At 34.3% G+C, this 18,345-nt stretch overlaps 1 protein-coding gene across 1 annotated transcript in view; it reads right to left on the reverse strand.

Moving 5' to 3' along the window:
• LOC114046091 (GRIP and coiled-coil domain-containing protein 2-like) overlaps positions 1–18,345 on the reverse strand; it is a 48,617-nt gene that overhangs the window by 10,251 nt on the left and 20,021 nt on the right. The window contains exons 10-17 of the mRNA XM_027866328.1: positions 17,976–18,095; positions 13,593–13,757; positions 11,499–11,603; positions 10,773–10,935; positions 8,961–9,061; positions 8,794–8,871; positions 6,877–7,014; positions 4,408–4,529 (exon numbers count right to left, since the gene is read on the reverse strand). Of these exons, the coding sequence (XP_027722129.1) occupies positions 4,408–4,529; positions 6,877–7,014; positions 8,794–8,871; positions 8,961–9,061; positions 10,773–10,935; positions 11,499–11,603; positions 13,593–13,757; positions 17,976–18,095 (992 nt within the window). The remainder of the gene's footprint in view (positions 1–4,407; positions 4,530–6,876; positions 7,015–8,793; positions 8,872–8,960; positions 9,062–10,772; positions 10,936–11,498; positions 11,604–13,592; positions 13,758–17,975; positions 18,096–18,345) is intronic.

An 18,345-nucleotide genomic window follows, 5' to 3' on the forward strand; every position in this document is an offset into this window, starting at 1 on the left:
TTAGAATGGAATGCAATAATTTAATAGCACCAAAGAACTTATTTGAAGCAACATGATTGTGTCATGAGCAAAATACGACATAGCTCTAAAGTTTTCGGAGGACAACCTGAGTTACTGTCCAACAGAAGAAAGAACGGTATGTTAAGATACAGTAAAAGTGAAAGAATAAGCAAAAACAGTTTCTGCTTTGTTGAATTCTACTTTCAGATAAGGCTAATGTATGAAAAAAAGAAACATAAATAAGAAAATGGGTCAGAAAGCAAGAAAAAAATTCAACACAACTATGGCTTATTATCTGACCTCAGAATTCAGAGATATTTAGGAATGAGACAAACAAAAAAACCCAAACCAAGCATTTTTAGAGCCAGGTGAAAACTCAATTAATTAAATTCTTAAAGTTATATTCCACAATTTTTACAAGTGACAGGTTAGTTGCCATCATTTATCAGCCTGCATTCTGTCAACAGATTTCAAAATAAGAAGCTTCAGATATACAAAAACATTCCAGGATATTTGATCTTTCTTAGAATAGTGAGATCCTGACGAGAAAATTCTTTTGAATGCTGAGTCTCTAGTTATAAAAACAAAAACATATGCATGAAAAGAACTTCTGAATCATCTTCTGCTCTAATTTTTTTTTATAATCCACAAAAAGTGATCTGGAAATATTTAAACCAAATATTATTTCAATATGGTCATTGAGATACACATAAAGAGTAATAGTTATATATGAAAACATTTCTTGACCAAAATTCAGTTTTCAGTTTTAAATGATTTCAAATATTTACAGAAACTAAACAATCATTTCTCAATCTGTATAAAAAATAATGTTTTTAAACATTCAAAATTTGAAAGTTTGAAAGATACCAGTCCCTGAGAAACTTCAATGTTAGTATTGTTAATAAAAACAGATGCAACAAGTTCAACATAAACTGCAGGCCTGCACAACTTGCACTTGCAGCAGGTCAAAGGATTTCCTCTACATTTATTGCAGGCTGCCTGGAATACTTTGATGCGCTGCAAGCAGCCCAAGCACAGCCTGCAGGCTGCAAGTTGTGCAGGCCTGACACAGCCATTTAACAAAGAATAGAGTATATCATATATTTACCAGAAAGACCTAAATGTTCACGCAGCCATCTTTTTTCTTTCTTCCCTGCCTGAAGTTTGATATAGTGACTTAACTGATCAAGTTTCTGCTATTGTCCTTGATAGGCAGTGAAACCAAAGCTACATTTTCTTACAGGTCTGGCCACGGGTTCCACTCTTCCCCCAAAGTTAGATTATGTGAAATTTGAGTATGGCCTAGACTTAGTGTTTACTTACATAAGATTTGTTAGTATTCCTTCAAAGAAATTTCATTTTAGGGATACAGCCTATATTTGGAGATATCCTAATACTTTATGTGTTTGATTTTTAAAAAGAAAAATAGTTATTATGAACTTAAAACACTAAAAAAAGGAACAAAAAGAGAATATACTCTACAAAGTATAACTCCTCATTTTGTATCCCTTTAAAACAAACACATACATATATTTAAAAAAAAATCTAGACATTAACTGCCAACACCCCTCCAATTAAAAACTGAGAGAAAAGACCCATACACGTAGTTAAGCTCCAAATGGTCATGAACTAGATATAAAAGGTCACATCATAAACAAATTAGCAGCAAGGAAGAAATAATCTTTCCGATGTATGAAAAGGGGAAGATTCATCACCAAAATAAGTGATAAAAAGGACTGCACAGGATAAAGTGAACAATTTTGGTTACATAAAATTTAAAACCTTTTGCACAAACATATCTAATGTAGTAAAAATTAGAGGAGAAACAAGTTAACTGAAAAAAAATTGCAACAAGGTCCTTTAATAAAGGTCTCATATTCAAGTTCTATGAAGAACTGGTTCAAATTTATAAGACAGCCATTCTCCAATAGATAATAGTCAAAGGATATAAGCAGGCAGTGTTCAGAGGAAGACATCCATGTTATTAGTGATCATTGTGAAAAAATACTCTAAATCATTAAAAATTAGAAAAATAAAAATTTGGATAACTTTGAGGTTCCACCCCATACCTATCAAAGATGATGATAAAATGAGGAACCTTATAAATGTTGGGGGTGCTGTGGGAAAACAGATAAATTAGTGCTCTGTTAGTGGAGCTAATAAATTGGTTCAGCCATTTTGGAAAGGAATTTGGAACTATGCCAAGAAAATTACCAAACTTTTGACCCAGTTACATCACAATTAGTAGGTCAGTGCCCCAAAGAAATAAAGAGGCAAAGTATCTCTACATACAAAAATATTTATAACAATTCTGTGCGTGGTAGCCACAAATTGGAAACAAAAGGGATCTCCTCTTACTAGGGAATGGCTCACCAAAAACAGTGTGCCAGAGGAAATGATGAAATGGACAATTTCAGAAAAAAAACTGGAAAGACCTTTATGAACACATGCAAAGTGAAGCGAACAGAACTTGGAAAAAAAAAATACACTGATAACCTTATAGAGAAAAACAAACTACGAAATATGAAAGACTTTAGAACTCTGATCAACACAATGATAAACCATGATTCTGAAGGAATGAATGTAGATCATTCCATTCACCTCGACACTGAGGTGATGAACTTAAAATGGAGAAAGAGAAGTGCATTTTTGGACATGGCTAATGTGGGAATTTGTTTTACCAGACTATGTAGACCTATGTTTAGAGGGATGTGTTGTTCTGGTTTTGTTTCTTTTTTAAAGTTTACTCAATGGGTGTAAAAGGGGAGGGGGGTAAGTAGGAGGGACAGATTAATTTTTAAAAACTTATAATTTGAAAATAAAAATAAAAACAATAAATGATTATTTTAAAAAGAAACTAGTTCACTGCGTGTGTGTGTGGGTGGCAACTGGGGAGAGGTGACTTGCCCAGAGTCACACAGCTAGTAAGTGTTATATGTCTGAAGCCAAATTTGAATTCAGGAGCTCCTGACTTCAGGGTCAGTGTTCTATCCTCTGTGCCACCTAGCTCCCCCAAGAAACTAGCTTCTTACTGGATTTTTGATCATTATTAAGTCCGGTGTGAACTTTAGGATTTTGCTGTAGTAGGTGTGTGTGAGTTGGGCACTCTGTTTCCCTTTCAGATAGCTATCTTGTAACACCACTCTCAAATACTCAAATATACCTGTGATCTCTTTGATTTCCTCCAAGGATGGAAACTGAAAACTATCCATGCCTATCTTGCTCTTATCTGTTTCTCCTAATAGGCAAGCCTGGGGGTGAGTGGGGGATGGAATCCATCCAACACACTGTAAGTTTTCTTGCTTTCTCCTGACACTGTGAACACACTAGTGGGCCACCATGGATGTCAATCTGTCAACTCTCGCTCTTGCTACTTCACCAGACTATCTTCTCTTTTTTTCTTGTCATACAATCCCCTGATGACATTCTTTACTTTTATTCTCCTTCAAAGTTTTTCACTGGTTCTATGCAGCAGCCTGCTCACACCCACCACACGCCTCTCTATTGCCCTCTGTGTGAAACTCATCTTTGGAGGTAGTGGTATTTCATGTCTCCTTGGCATACAGAAACATTAATAAAATATTATGGAGTCAGCAAAAATTCTTTGTAATTTCGGTAGACTCTGCAAAGTTTTGGGCTTTGAAGAAAATCATTACAATGTCATCTCTAACAAAGAACATCAATAAAACTTCATCATCCACAGGGAATCCCTCCTCAACCTGGACTTTGCTATGGATCTCTTCTATTGCAGTGGTGAATACCTCTGGTGAGCATACTGTTTTATACCTTGCCTGATGTTAATGATCAGAGGGTCACTGAAGAGGGTAATTTTTGTTTACATCATCCAACAACTTCTGAATGATCTCAATGTATGGACAGGAGGACATCTTATTGTAAGGATGCATTATGTCCTACCAATGACTCAATTTTTTTTCATTATCACAAAACAATGAACACAAAGGATTCTTATGTTTTCTATATTTTTCATTTAATTGTGAGCTGGTAAAAATGTGATTTTTTTTTAAAAAAAAAAAGTAAAAAAAAAAGTGATGAGGACCACTTGTGAACACCAGTTTGTTGCTTAGAAATACTCATTGAGGATGTATATATGTAAAACTTCAAAATGAAAATAAATGAATATATATTCAAAATGAAAATAAATGAATATACAAGAATCTTGTTCTTCTGAACATTTTAAAATAAAAATTTGAATATTTTAAATATTTAAAATTTTGAATATTTTAAAATAAAAGAATCCTTTTATTTTAGAATTTGACTTGCATACTTGGAAAGTAAGAGGAAATGGATTTTTTGTTAACTGTTCATTCATTTGGTCATACTTTCCTTATTTTGTTTGTCTTTGTTGATAGTAATTACTTTCATAGCAAAAATGAAAAAAAAAATTACCTTTCTTGTTTTGCTCCTTCTGTTTCACTCTGAGACAAAGATTTATTTTTTTGTTGTTTTAAAACATTATGAACTCGGACTTTGTAGCTTTCGAATTCAGAGGTAATGGTAGCTTGCTCTGCCTATAACATTTAAAATGAAAACAAAAGAAAAGAAACACATTTTAGTCTCAAATACAATATTTCAGCTCCTTTTGTATTGAAGGAATTTATGTACAGAGAGCAAAAACTTATATAAGGTAGGGGGTGTACGCAGGGAAAGAAATACTCATTCTCTGAATCAATTTTTAAGTTCTTTTGCAAGATTTATGTTGGGCTTTAGTTTTCTTCAGCTCATAAAAGACAAACGTCCTCTGAAAGAGGGGTTTGTATCTTATGATGCCCTTGACTCTGATGATCACTTCACCTCTTTGGGCTTCAGCTTCACCATCTACAAAATAAAGGGGTTGGGGAAGGTGATTTCTAAGGTTCCTTCCAGTGCCAACACTCTATGCTTCACATACTGGTAACTTAATTTAATATTTATAGGCTTAATACATTATTTTTTCAGTCTTCAGGATACATTCAAGTACATTGGACATGAAAAGAAAGGAAAAATTTCCTCAAGGATCTCACAATCTAATGAAGGAGACAACATGCAAAGGACTACATACAAATGAGATATAGAAATGTAAAATGGAGAAAATCTCAGAGAGAATGATGCACTAGTGTTAAAGACGACAGAGAAAGACTTCTTGCAGAAATTAGGAGATCAAGTATCTTGTGTAAGGGGGAGCATGGAGGCCAAAGTCACTGGACTGCAGAATACATGGAGGGGAATAAAGTGTAAGAAACTGAAAAGGTAGCAAAGGACCTAGTAATGAAGGAAGTTAAGAACCAAACAGAAGACTTTGTATTTGATCCTGGAAATAAGAGGTAACTATTGGAGTTTACTGTATGTTAGGGAGAGGTGATATAGTCAAATCTGTGCTTTAGGAAGATGACTCTGATAGCTGAGTGGAAGAATGGAATGGAAGGGTAGAGACTTGAGGAAAGGAATTAAGTCAGGAGGCTACTGCAACAGTGCCAGTTTAAGGTGATGAGGGCCTGCACCAGGGTGGCAGCAGTGTTAGAAGAGAGAAGACATGAAGGTAAATGAGAGATCTTATGAAGGTAGAATCGACAGGACCTGGCAATAGATATTAGTGGGGAATGAAGAGAGTGGATCCAAGGATCCAAGGAGAATCCTAGGTTGAAAGCCCAAGTGATTGGGAGGATGGTGGTACCTCTGACAGTAACAGGGAAATTAGGTAAAGGGGAGATTTTAAAGGAAAGATAATGAATTCAGTTTTGGATATGCTGAATTTAAGATGTCTCGGTGACATTCAGTTTGAGACGTTGGAATAGGCAGTTGAAGATGTGAGACTGGAGATCAGAAGAGAGGTTAGGGCTGGAAAAATAGGTCTGAGAATCATCTGCATAGAGATGATAAACTGAATACATGAGAGCTGATGACATTATCAAGTGAAATACTATAAAGGGAGAAAAGAAGAAGGCCCAGAACAGAGGCTTGGTAACAATATCCAATCAGTGGGTGTTATTTAGATGAGGGTGTTATTTAGATGAAGATCTAGCAAGAAATATGGAGGAGTAATCAGATAGATGGAAGAAGAATGAGGAGAAAGCAGGGACATGATAACCTGGGAGAATAAGAGTATCAAAGAAAAGAGGGTAATCAACAGTCAATGGTGCACATAGGTCAAAAATGAGAAAATGCCACCTGTCAATTTGTTAATTAAAAGATCACTAGTAACTTTGGAGAAAACAATTTCAGTTAAATGATGAGATCAGAAACAGACTGTGGTTAGAAAGTAAGAGGAAAGAAGTGTAGAGATGGACTGTAAATGGCCTTTAGTCACGAAAAGGAGGTGATATATAGGATAATAGCTACTGGGGATGGATAGATTAAGCGAGGCTTTTTTGAAGATGAGGGAGATATGACTGTGTTTGTTTGCATCAGGAAACCAGCCATTAGAGAGAGAATGAAGATAAGTGAGAGTGTGAATAATAGAGAGAGTGATTTGCTAAACAAAATGGAATGGATATAGAGGGGTTTGTCTTCGTAAGGAAAAGGACTATTTTTTTCATATGAGACAATAGTGAAGGAGAGTTAATCATCAAGTTACATCTTTGCAAGTTACTGAGTTACATCAAGGATACAATGAAGGATTCTCCTTTCATACATTTTTTGCTACAGAATGTTAACTGGTGTAACATTTAGAATAATAACTGTGATTATTAATAATAATAATAGAAAATAAGTTTTGAAGGACAAAAATTCATGTGTTTATAGGTTCCATTTAGGGTTATTCTAAAGTTTCTTTAGGCAACTTGGTTCCACACTAAAAGGTAAGGAAATTCATGTCAGTAATTATGAAACAATATACAACAAATATTGTGTAGTAAGTCAAATCTATTTTGTATAAAGTACCTTAGTTGTGTTGCATTCTTCTTGCAGAATTGTGATTTTTTGGTGGCAAGAACTCAGAGCACGCTGGTGTTGCTCTATAGAAGTCCTCAGATGTTCCTGGATTTTGTGTTTCTCTGATGTTATTTCAGCTAACTGAATCTGAAAAAAAATATTCTTGTTTCAAAATACTGGTGGTAAATAAATTTCTCATTGATTAAACTGATTCAATCACCAACACATTTGGAAAACTTTTTTTTAAAACAAGCTATAGTTACAAAAAAAGATACATCTTAAACTAGGTGACAACATTTAAATACTTCATTTAAAGAGTGAATAAAATGTATTTTTAAAATTAGCCATTCATTATTAATAAGGAACCTAGGTCAAGAAGAAATAAACTTCCCAGGAGAATAAGTACTAGTTATATAGAAAAAACTAGCTGCCTAGGCATGGATGTTACATTTTAATGCTTACCTCAAATGCTAAGAAACTGTCAGTTTGCTGTTTAAAACTTACGATTCTAAATTAAATTTTAGTCTATGGGGGCTCAGTCTCCAAGACTCCAGCAGCAAGCTGGAGGACTGGGTTCTATGGCGCCCTCTTGTGGTTTGTTACTGCTACCACCTCCCTCTTCTCTGAGCTGTAGTTCCTTCACATTCAAGTCTTAACTGTAATAAAGAATTTGATTTTCCTTTTCACTCCTGCTCTGCTACTGAAAACTATATACATCCCTTGCTTTAGGCATTTTAAAGGATTTTGTTACTAAGCACTAAAATAATGAATAAATGTTAAAGCTACACAGTTGCAGGTTTCCTAAATGCTAATCTTAGTCCTATCTATAAGCTCTGAAGGGATTAAAGCCTTGTTCATTCTTAGTTGCTCCCTCTCGCCTAGCAGAATTTTTTTTTGGAATAAGCTGACCCAATCCTGTTTATTGTTGATATATCAATATTTCTAAGCTGACACAGATCAGACTTGGCAATAATGACACATGTCACAGCTTTTTAAGAATCTTCTCCATATAGTGTCAGGTGTAGGAATTCCATGCCTATGGCAGAGATGCTCCCCTTCTATGCTCCCTTCTCCTTGAAAAGAGAACCCTTTTTTCTTGGGTTTCAGCCTTGTAAGGAACTAATGACTGTCTCCTCTCATCTTAGATCGTTTTGGCTACAGACCAACTTAAAGCCTGCCTATCCTTGGGCTCCCCAGACAATAAAAACCCCTTCAAGGTTTTATCTTAAAATTTGACCTTACTGCGATCTTTGGCAGTTCCCAACTATACCCTTGAGGAGATTTCAAAAGTCCTGACTAGACATGTACTCTAGCCTCTGACCCATCTTTCTCTCCTGGCTGATCTGTCTTACATAAACTTGCTAGCTACTTTTAATAGCTGTTTCTACTCTTATTGGTGAAATTTGTTTCTTCACCCATATTGCTCTAGATATGGATCTAGGAAACCTCTTCTCTGGAGATCAGTCATTGGGTCTAGGACCATGCAATTTAAGCCATCATCCATGTTACTCTCTATGGTTTCAAAACCTAATATTTTGTAAGGCTTCACAACGGGGGGTGGAGTTAGGGGAGAAGTTTGGTACATACAACTAATGAGAAAAAGATTCCCTCCATCAACAAAAGTCAGGTCGTATTATCATATAACCACAGAAAAAATATTAGTTTGGAAACATGTTTATTTAGTTTTATATAGGATATCATTGTAGCTTTTTAAATGTTTTCTTCAATGGAGATATCTCAATTCTCTGTAAGGTATATATCTACAACCTAACTGTATGCTAAGCAATTATTCACTAATACTATTTCAAGATATTTAAAAGAGTTTACAGATTGAAGACTCTTGCTTAATGAAATATGGCTATTTAGGAACATGCATAAGTCACCCTACTTTCCAATGAAAAAATTTATTATTTAAATGAACCTTACCTTATAGACTTCAACTTGCTGCTGGCTTGCTTCTAGTTCACCTTTTAAAGATGACTGCAGTATTAGTTGGTTGGTTTCCTAAAGAATAAATATTTTGGTTAATTAGCAAAGAGTTAACAAATGGGTTACGAAGACTATTAATATATAAAGTCAAGAAATTAACATACTGCTTGTTTTGAATCTGCTAGTTCTTTTTTGGTTTTTACTAGTAGTTGCTTTATTCTGGTGTTTTTATCCTCAGCTTGTTGCACTGAAGACTGAAGTGAAGCTGGTGTAAGAAAAACAAGTTTCAGAAATCAAAAATACAGAGCATTTTGTGTTACTTTAAGTTAAACAAATTTAGTTTAAAATTAAAGGGATAATTCACTACAAAATCAATTTTTCAAAGACAAATTTTTTTTTTATATTCCAAAATGCTAATAAGAACCATAGAAATTAAACTGTGACTAATGAGTTAAGCAGAGGTTACAACACTTAATTGATGTCTTTTTTTTGTAGCTTTTACATTTTATTGCTGTAATACTCTGTGAAAATATCTTTTGATATAATTAACTTTATGAAGACATGTTTACATGGTTAGAACAATATGTGAAAGGTATACAATGGCACTATATCTAATAAACATGAATTTATAAGTGTATATTCATTCCTCTGCTACATTCAGATTCTAGGTTATGTGTATGTAACTTAAGCTTTACTGTTACTGTTTCTAATCTTGCATCTTTCATCTCCTTTCTTTTCCAACTTCTACCACTTTAAGTATAGGACTTCATCATCTCACTTCTGATTTAGTGTAATCTAAATTTCTTTTCTGTCCTCACTACCTCTCTTTGCTTACTATCTGCCATCAGATAAATATTCCTAAAAGTAATTTTATTTCTGGACTAGATGATTTCTAAGGTCTCATTTCTCTCCAACTCTAGTACTAATTATGCCATTTTTTTTTGTGCTCAAAAGCTTCAAAGACTTGAAAAATCCCAATTACCTATGAAATGAAAACCAAATTCCTCATGCTGGCATTCAAGGCCCTCGACAGTCTGTCCTAACTAAACACACTTTTCCACTCTTTATTTCCCATATTTTTCTCATCTCATTTCCTGCTACTACTTCTTAGCAGGAACTCTATATATAGATTCCAGCCAAATCAGTCTTCTTCACAACGTCTTTCAAACACACTGTGTTCACTTCTTCCTCCAAATTTTTACTTACACCATACTCTTTTTACTTTCAAGATCCACCTTCTGTGCATGAAGGTCTCAAAGACCCTACTACATTCTGATCTCTCCAATTCTTTGGGCTCCTACATCACATATTTTCAGTATTCCTCAGTTTAGCTTTGATCACATTCTACTCTGCACTGCAACTGACTTTTTCACTAATGCCAGTCTCATGTCTCGAGCTGTACTGTAAGTTCCTTAAATTCACATGTATCATTTTTTGCATCTTTCATGGTATGTGTTATGCACATAGTAGGCAAACATTGATATATGAATACTCTTAATCTCCCATCCTTTAAACAAGCTGAAATTCTGAAAACTGAATGAATCAATTACTAATATCATAGAATTGCAGAGTTAAAAAGGAACTGAAGTAATTTATTTCAACTATTACCTTAAGAATGAATCTAATTTATAAAATCCTGATAGGCAGTCATCTAACCTCCACCTGATTCTAATGATGGGGGATCCCAAGGCAGCCCAATGCATTCTGGGGCAGGTCTAAGTATTAGGAAGCTTTGCCTTACAAAAGATAAAACTGATTTTATTTCTACCCACTGGCTACCAAGGACAAAACCTGGATCAACAGTTTAATACTTCTCCCACTTGACAGCCTTCAAGTATTTGAAGATAGCAGCCAAGTTCTCCTCAGGTCTTCTCCAGGTTTAACATGTCTTTCCAACTTCACCTGTTCCCTTCACCCAATTCCTGCATAATATTCTTTCAAATTATAAGAGAAAAGTGAGTTTACATTTTACTCACTCATTTCCTCCTGTAGGGTTTCTTGTTTTTGTTTATAAATTTTAATTTCTTGTTCTAAATCTTCAATTCTGCTGTTTTTATCAGTAATTTTCTGATTCAGTTCTTTCACTAAACGTTCATAATCAGCTATTTCCATGTCCATCAATGTAGTTTGCTGAGCATCCTGCATATTTTGTATACAAAAGATCCACACAAAATTCCAAATCAGTTCAAAATTGTTTTAATTATTAAAAAAAATTATCCATAGAGAATATAAAACCCCCTTAATAAAAGAGGAATTATTTTATATATTGATGTCTAAATCAAAGGCTAATTCTTATTCATCTAGTTTTAATTTACAATGCTTTTCTTAGATTTATTCTAGTTTTATATTACCTCTTTTGTTCTTTTACATGCACAAAATAATTCTCCCCTAAATATTTTTATTATTATTAAATTCTGTGACTCTTATTGGTTTTTCCATTGTCATTCACATTTTTTCATAGGTAAGTTAAATGTTTACATTCTGAAAACTGGTAAGTAATAAAAGTTTTTTTTTCACTATAACTGTTCACAAAAGAAAAAAAATTAATAAGATTTCTATGCATTCTAACAAATGTGTAAAGTTAAATAAGATCTCAAAATAGGCAAAATAGGGCTTCTAAAATGTTTCTTCTCAAACTATCGGAAGCAATTTGGTACTATGAGTATCTGGCTTACAAAATTTAACTAAATGGGCTTATTTACCTTCCTAACCATCTCTAACTCTTGCATGGTTTTCTGAAGATGTTTCTTCTCCTTCTGAAGTTGTACCTGAAGCTCTTCAAGTTCCTTTAAAGTATTAGTATGCTCCTAAAAATTACAACAAAATTATTAAAAAAGCATTTGCAACAAGGTTACCCAAATGAAGTTACCTCATGGTAGATAGGACCTGTGATTTCAGTGGTATAAAGGACTCCCAGATGAGGAAACTCCCTCTACCAACACAAGCTGGCACTTTTTCTGTAACTTACAGCCTTGGAGAGTTACTTAGGACACTAAGAGCTTAAGTGACTTGGACAAGAGCCACACAGCCAGTATGTCCTGGTTCCAAGGCTAGCTCTCTCTCCACTATACCACATGCTGCCTCTTTACCTTGTGACACTTGATACAAATCTTCTGATTTATATTTAAACTAATCTGGATTTGGTGAATATTATAGCCAGCTCCTTAATTTCTTATCTTCAATTATATAAAATCATATCCCTTATATGAAAATCAACAATTGGCAAATACTCAAGATTTAATGAGTGTCATTTTATATCTGCTGACCATTTTCTCAGAGAGCTTTTCTTTCACTTAAATAATACCATGAATAAACATTTAGCTCACAACACAGAATCAGAGAATCTTAAAACTAGAAGAGAACAAGCTCAGAAGTCATCTAGTTTAAAGCTTAATCTACACCTTATTCTCTTCAACAATATTACTGACAAATGGTCATTTGCCTCCATTTGAATGACTAATAATAGGGACCATAATATTTTAGGAAGCCCATTCCATTTTTGAATATCTCTAATCATTACCAAGTTCCTCCTTACAGTAAGCTGAAATCCGCAGCCCATTAACTTCTATATAGTTCTCTCATTCTGGAGCTTTAAAGAATGTAGACTGTCTCTTGGGGACATGACAGATCTTCAAATATTTAAAGAGACAACTATCAGGTCTAATCTCCCTTCTCCTGGACTCTATAATTTTATAGATCATATGAGATTTTATGGCTGACATTTTTACTACTGACTCAAATCTGTCTTGCAATTCACACTTTGTTTTTTGGTTTTTTTTGTTCATGAACTGTTATATTTCCAAATTTCCCCCAATCTTGTACTAGTGAAGCTAAGTTTTTGAACCTGAGTGGACTTTACATTTATTACTAATACTTCTTATTATTTGGTATAGTCAATTGTTCCAACTTGTCAAGACATTTGTTGGATTCCAGTTTTGTCATGTAAAAGGGCTTTTCTTCCACATTTCTGTGTCACTGTAACATTTTTTTGAAGATATATGCCAATTAAGGCCATCATTTAAAATCACTGCTAAAAAAAATGAACAAAAAGGGTCCAGGACAGGACCCTGTAGCATGCCACTACAGATTTCCAGGATAATATATGGTGATCCAAAATCACTATTACATGGGTAAGGTTGTTCAACCAATTATTAATCCAGTTAATAGTACGTCCCATATTTCTTCAACTTGTCCACAAGGATACAGTACATTACTTTATCTTTCTAGGCTTATTATACATTATTCTTCTTCATGAACAATAAGGCTAATCAACTAGCCTTATTGCTATTCCATTTCCCATCTCTGTGTTTTTGCACAGGCTGTCCCCTAGGTCTGGAATTCAATAATTCCCAGTTTCCTTCAAAGCTCAGATTAAGCATCACCTTCTACATGTGGACTTTCTTGAATCTACCCAGCTGCCAAAGCCTTCCATGGTCCCAAGATAACTTAGATCTATTCTCACATATACTTATATATATATATTTATCTTCCTCAATAAAAAATAAGCTCTTTGAGAGCTTATATTATATAAGTTCTCTGAGAGTAAGATGCATTTAATTATTGTCTTTGTATACTCAGTACTTGGCATATAGTAGGCATTTAATAAATGCTTGTTGATTAATTGCGCATCATAATTGTTAAGTGTTTGTTGAATTGAAAGGGATATAATAAGTCAAATATCTTACTGAAATACAAGGATACAGTGTCTACAGAATTCCCTTAATCTACCAATTAAGTAATGTAAAATGAGAATAACAAAATATAAATGCATAAATGGGACTTTACATCACAGTTACCTTTATCTTTTGCTCTTTGTGAAGTTTTTCAGTTTCTAATTCTTTGTCCACTATGACCTTGGCTCTCTGAACTTCCAAAATCTGGGCTTCTAACAACTTGGCATTAGACTGTAGAGTTTCAATACGAGCTAGGAGATCTTCATTATCAGAGCTCAGCCTGTCACACTAAAATGACAAATTATTTAGTACTGTGAATCAAGAAATCAGTATTTCTTTACAATGTGAAACTGCTTAAGAAAAGACAAAGTGGCCCAAGTTGGACATGGAGCAGGTCAAACCTTCTTTGCTGAAGAGCAGCAGGAACAGGTTCATGAATGACTGCTACACTTCAAGCTTGGGCAAGCTAGGGAGATGTAGTCCCCACCTCCACCCCCCTCCACCCAAAAAGTGACACCGAAAATAGGAGGAGGGAAATGATTAGATGTCAAATGATTAGAGGCTTGAAAAGTGAAACCACTACACTTGCTTTAAGGTCAAAATTTCATAATCAATTCTAAAGTATAAAATATAATAAAGTATAATTATAAAAATATCACTGCTAATATTGATATACTCTTTTTTTTTTACCTTATATCAGGAAGAGAGGGCAAAGGCTGCTACAAATCCTATAAGTGACCAAATATGCTAGAAGAGTTAGCATGGTACAGGGAAAAGAGAACTGGATCTGGAGTTAGAGGAACTAGGATCAAATCTGACCTTTGTCACTACCTGCCTGACTTTGGGAAAGTAAGTCACTTAACCTCTCTGGGCCTCAAGTTTCCTCATCTGCAAAATGAAGGGGAGGATTAGATGATTTTTTACATTTCCTTCCAGGCTTAATCTATGATCCTATGAAAATACAAAAAATGACAAAAAGAAAAAAGAAGGAAATAAGCATTACTTAGCACCTAATATGTGCTAGGCATTGTGCTAAGTGCTTTATAAATATTACTTCATTTGATCCTCACAGCAACCCTGAGAGGGAGGGAGGTGCCATATTATCCCCATTTTCCAGCAGAGGAAACTGAAGCAGGCAGAGGGTAAGTGACTTGCCCAGGGTCACACAGCTATTAAATGTTTCAGATCACATCCAAACTCAGGTCTTTCTGAATCCAGGCTCAGTGCTCTATCCACTGTGCCAATTTGGTGCCTCCTAAAAGGAAGAAAGAAGGGAATGAAGAAATTTAGAGTAAGAATAATGGTTCCTATAGAATTATTTTAGCTCTGTCTCCTGGCAATAAAAAAAAATCTCATTTTTAATTGAACCCTAGTCCTGCAATCTACTGTCTTGTTCATGCTGCTTCCTTCTGAGTCTGTTTCTTCATCTGTAATATGTACTTATCCTACTTCACAGGGTTGTCATGAGGAAAACAGAGGTAAAAGTACTCTGTAAACTGTAGTAAAGGATTAAATGATTAATTTAGAAAAATGACTCATTTATATAGTGCTTTAAAGTTTATAAAGAACTTTTTTCACAACAATCCCTTAGAGTTGAGTAGTGTAGTATCATTTCCCTCTCCTCTTTTTTAAACAGAGAAACAGACCCTGAAGTTTTGGCAAATTAAATGACTTGTCTAGAATCACACACAGCTGCCTTGAGCCCAGGTGGCTGTATTCCGAACCCTAGGTTCTTTCCATGCCACCAATATTCTGATGCACCTGTGATTTCAGGCATCTTTTCAACAGTGAACCCACTTTTGCTTTTTCATCCTACATGACTCCTATTCCTACCATAAATCATCCAAGAGGATGCCCACCCAACATTCTGGAAACTTCTGATCTCATCCCGGTGGAGCCAAAGGGGCTGCCCAATAGCTTGATTCTGGTATGTGACCAGCCCTCTTCCATTTCCAGTCATACATCTCTTTGATGACATTCCTTAGGCAGTTTCTCTTGTGTATCTGTTAGCTAAGTGTTGTCACCTACTTATGCCCACCATGCACTTATATGCCCTCTTGGTAATCAAAACCTTTAATTCTTCAGAGACTACATTATTCTGACTTGTAGCCACATAACATCACTGGAAAAAATATCGATGAAAAAAATCTGGGCCTTTGTTTTGAGATTACTTAAAGCACGTTATAATTTTCCAAACAAATTCAGCCTAGTCTTCCTCCTGTTCAATTCTGGGACCAAGTCATGGAATAGCTGACGTGTCTTTCTTAGCCACTTGTAGTGGTGGACCCGGTTGGGTTGTCTACTCAACAGGACAATAGTCTGAAAAGTAGGTACTCTTTATCTACCTAACTAAGGGTGAACTCTTGAGTATGTATCTTCTAGGAGACATTTGGACTTGATACAATCAACACAATATTATTTACAAACACTGTCAAGTGGAAGACCTCTTTTAGTGTCTGTGCTGGATAGGAAAATCTTACAAGAATATTGGCAAACACCTTTGGTAAGCCGAAGTCTTCCTCTTTTATGCCTCGTTTGATATAAATAATCAGAGGATCAAATAAAATTTTCTATTATTCATTTCAAGGAATCTTGTGTGATTTTGACACATGCACAGAAGAGATTTTGTTGAGAGTTTCTACGGAGGAAGTGTGTTCTAATTCAAGGCTTTTTATAGTCAACAAATAAGCACAGTGGGACCTTGTATTTTCTATGCCTTTTATCTAAGTTAAGTTTTTTGAAATGTAAAAATGCAGAATATTATTTGTGAAAGCTCACCTGTTTTCTTGTCACAGTTAAATCAAAGATACCTTTGATGTATGTGTAAAATCTTAATTTTCGTAGTAGAGATGGAAAAATGGCATTTAGGTTAATAGTTGATATTTTTTCTGGGTCACCTTCTTCAGGGCTCTAATTTTTTTCCCAAGTACTTGGTATATCTCCTCTCTTTGAGACTGAGAATTAATCTCTCAACAATTGTGTTTCCTCCAACATGGACCTCCTCTTCATGTCTGGTTTACTATAGCTGCTATTCTCATCTTTAGTGCCATTTGTACTTCATTATGTAGAACATAGAGGGCTGTGTTATCAGAATCTAAATGTGGCAGCTGCACTGTCATTGATAAGACTGTTACAAATATCTTTATAATCTTTTCTGTTGTCATCTTTCCAGAAATGCTTTTGGGATGACCCAACTCATTTGGTTATTTTGCCAAGAATCTTTTATTATTTTCTTCTACTAAATTTTACAAATAAGTTTATATTCTTCCTAACCATTGTTGCCCTTGGGCTGGCATCTCTCCTTGCTTGGAAAAAAGACAAAATGTTTACAATGACTGAGGTGGTTTCTGTGGTCTTTGGTTTTCCCCCTTGTGGCTACTGAATTACACTGTTAAACTTAGGAAACTATCATGGCTGTTTCAATGTCTATTCTTTAATCCATTTCCCATTTTTCAGCATCAACAGTTTTAAAAATAGGTCAAAATAGAGTTGCCTTAATTGTATTTCCTATCTTCTTATCTTTACTCTTTATTCTAATTTAGTAATGATGAAGTCACAGTTATATGTCCAAGTTTTACTTTTCAACTAGATTATAAACTCCTTAAAGGCATGGATTCTGTCTTATACTTCTTTGTATTCCACCTACCACCCTCATTTTCTTATTAGCACAGTGCCTGCACACAGCAGGAAATTAAAAAAAAGATTATTAACTAAAAATTTTATATTCTACTAGCATTTAATCTAATCTATATCTGATGAAAGAAGTTTTCTTGAAGAAAGAACTGAATACATTCTGCAGGATTAAGTACTGATAACTCAGAGCATTCAACACAGTGAAGGGACAAATAACTTGTATCTGTAATAGTATATATACTGAATGAAATTCAACATGACTGGTGGCCAACCTAGTGGACAATAATTAATAGGTTTTACAAAAGAAATCTTATTCAATGAACTATAATAATGTTTATTCAATTCCCTAAAGTGAACTTATCGCTCACCTATGCAGCTATTCACATTTGGGAGGCTTTGTTTAAAAATATTTACCAACTGTTGCTATGTTTCATACTCATTCCCCTCAATTAGAAAAAAAAATTACTAAAAAGAAATGATCTAATCCTTAATCTGTAACAAACAGAACAAACATAAACTAAAGACGCACAAAATCCATGATTATACATTCATTTCTTTTGGTTACTTGTCAATCAAAATGAAAGCATAGTGCTTTTCCTTATACAGCTGATTTCTGTTGGATGAAAAGGAAAAACAGATGCTCAATTTTACACCATGAATAACTGTTTCCAAGTATGGTATATTAAAAAACAACAACAACAACAACAAACAGACAATGGCAAAGAAATCTATCTTGTAAATAAGAGTTGCTGACATTCGAATAATTTAATAATTTTTTACAAGTTATACATTAATAGTTTTGTTAACATGTTTTCTTTATTAAAATCAATGAGCATGTGTTAGTTTACCCGCAAGCAATCAATTTTCAATTACCTGAGAACCTGAATTCTTTAATTGTCTTATAAGATCTTCTATCTGATGCTCAAAATTATTCGCACGCTCCTTTTCCATGTCTAATTGTTCTGCTTGTTTATCATATTCTAAAAAAAGATTCTTTAAGAAGAGACAAAACAATACCATAAGTAAAGCACATAAGAATATCACATGCTGAACCCTTAGGGCAATATTACTGTATTTAATATTTATAAATAACTACTGGATGTTAATTTTTTTTATCAGGGATAAATTGGAATACTTAATTTGCATGAAAACTAGGCAACGAAAAACACCTTTGCTACAATTAAATAATTTTTGCCATTAATATGGAAGATAGCTAAAATAATTAAAGGAAAAGAAATTTTTT

Source organism: Vombatus ursinus, unplaced genomic scaffold (assembly GCF_900497805.2).
Source record: "Vombatus ursinus unplaced genomic scaffold, bare-nosed wombat genome assembly UNPS02014781.1, whole genome shotgun sequence".
Taxonomy (NCBI): domain Eukaryota; kingdom Metazoa; phylum Chordata; class Mammalia; order Diprotodontia; family Vombatidae; genus Vombatus; species Vombatus ursinus.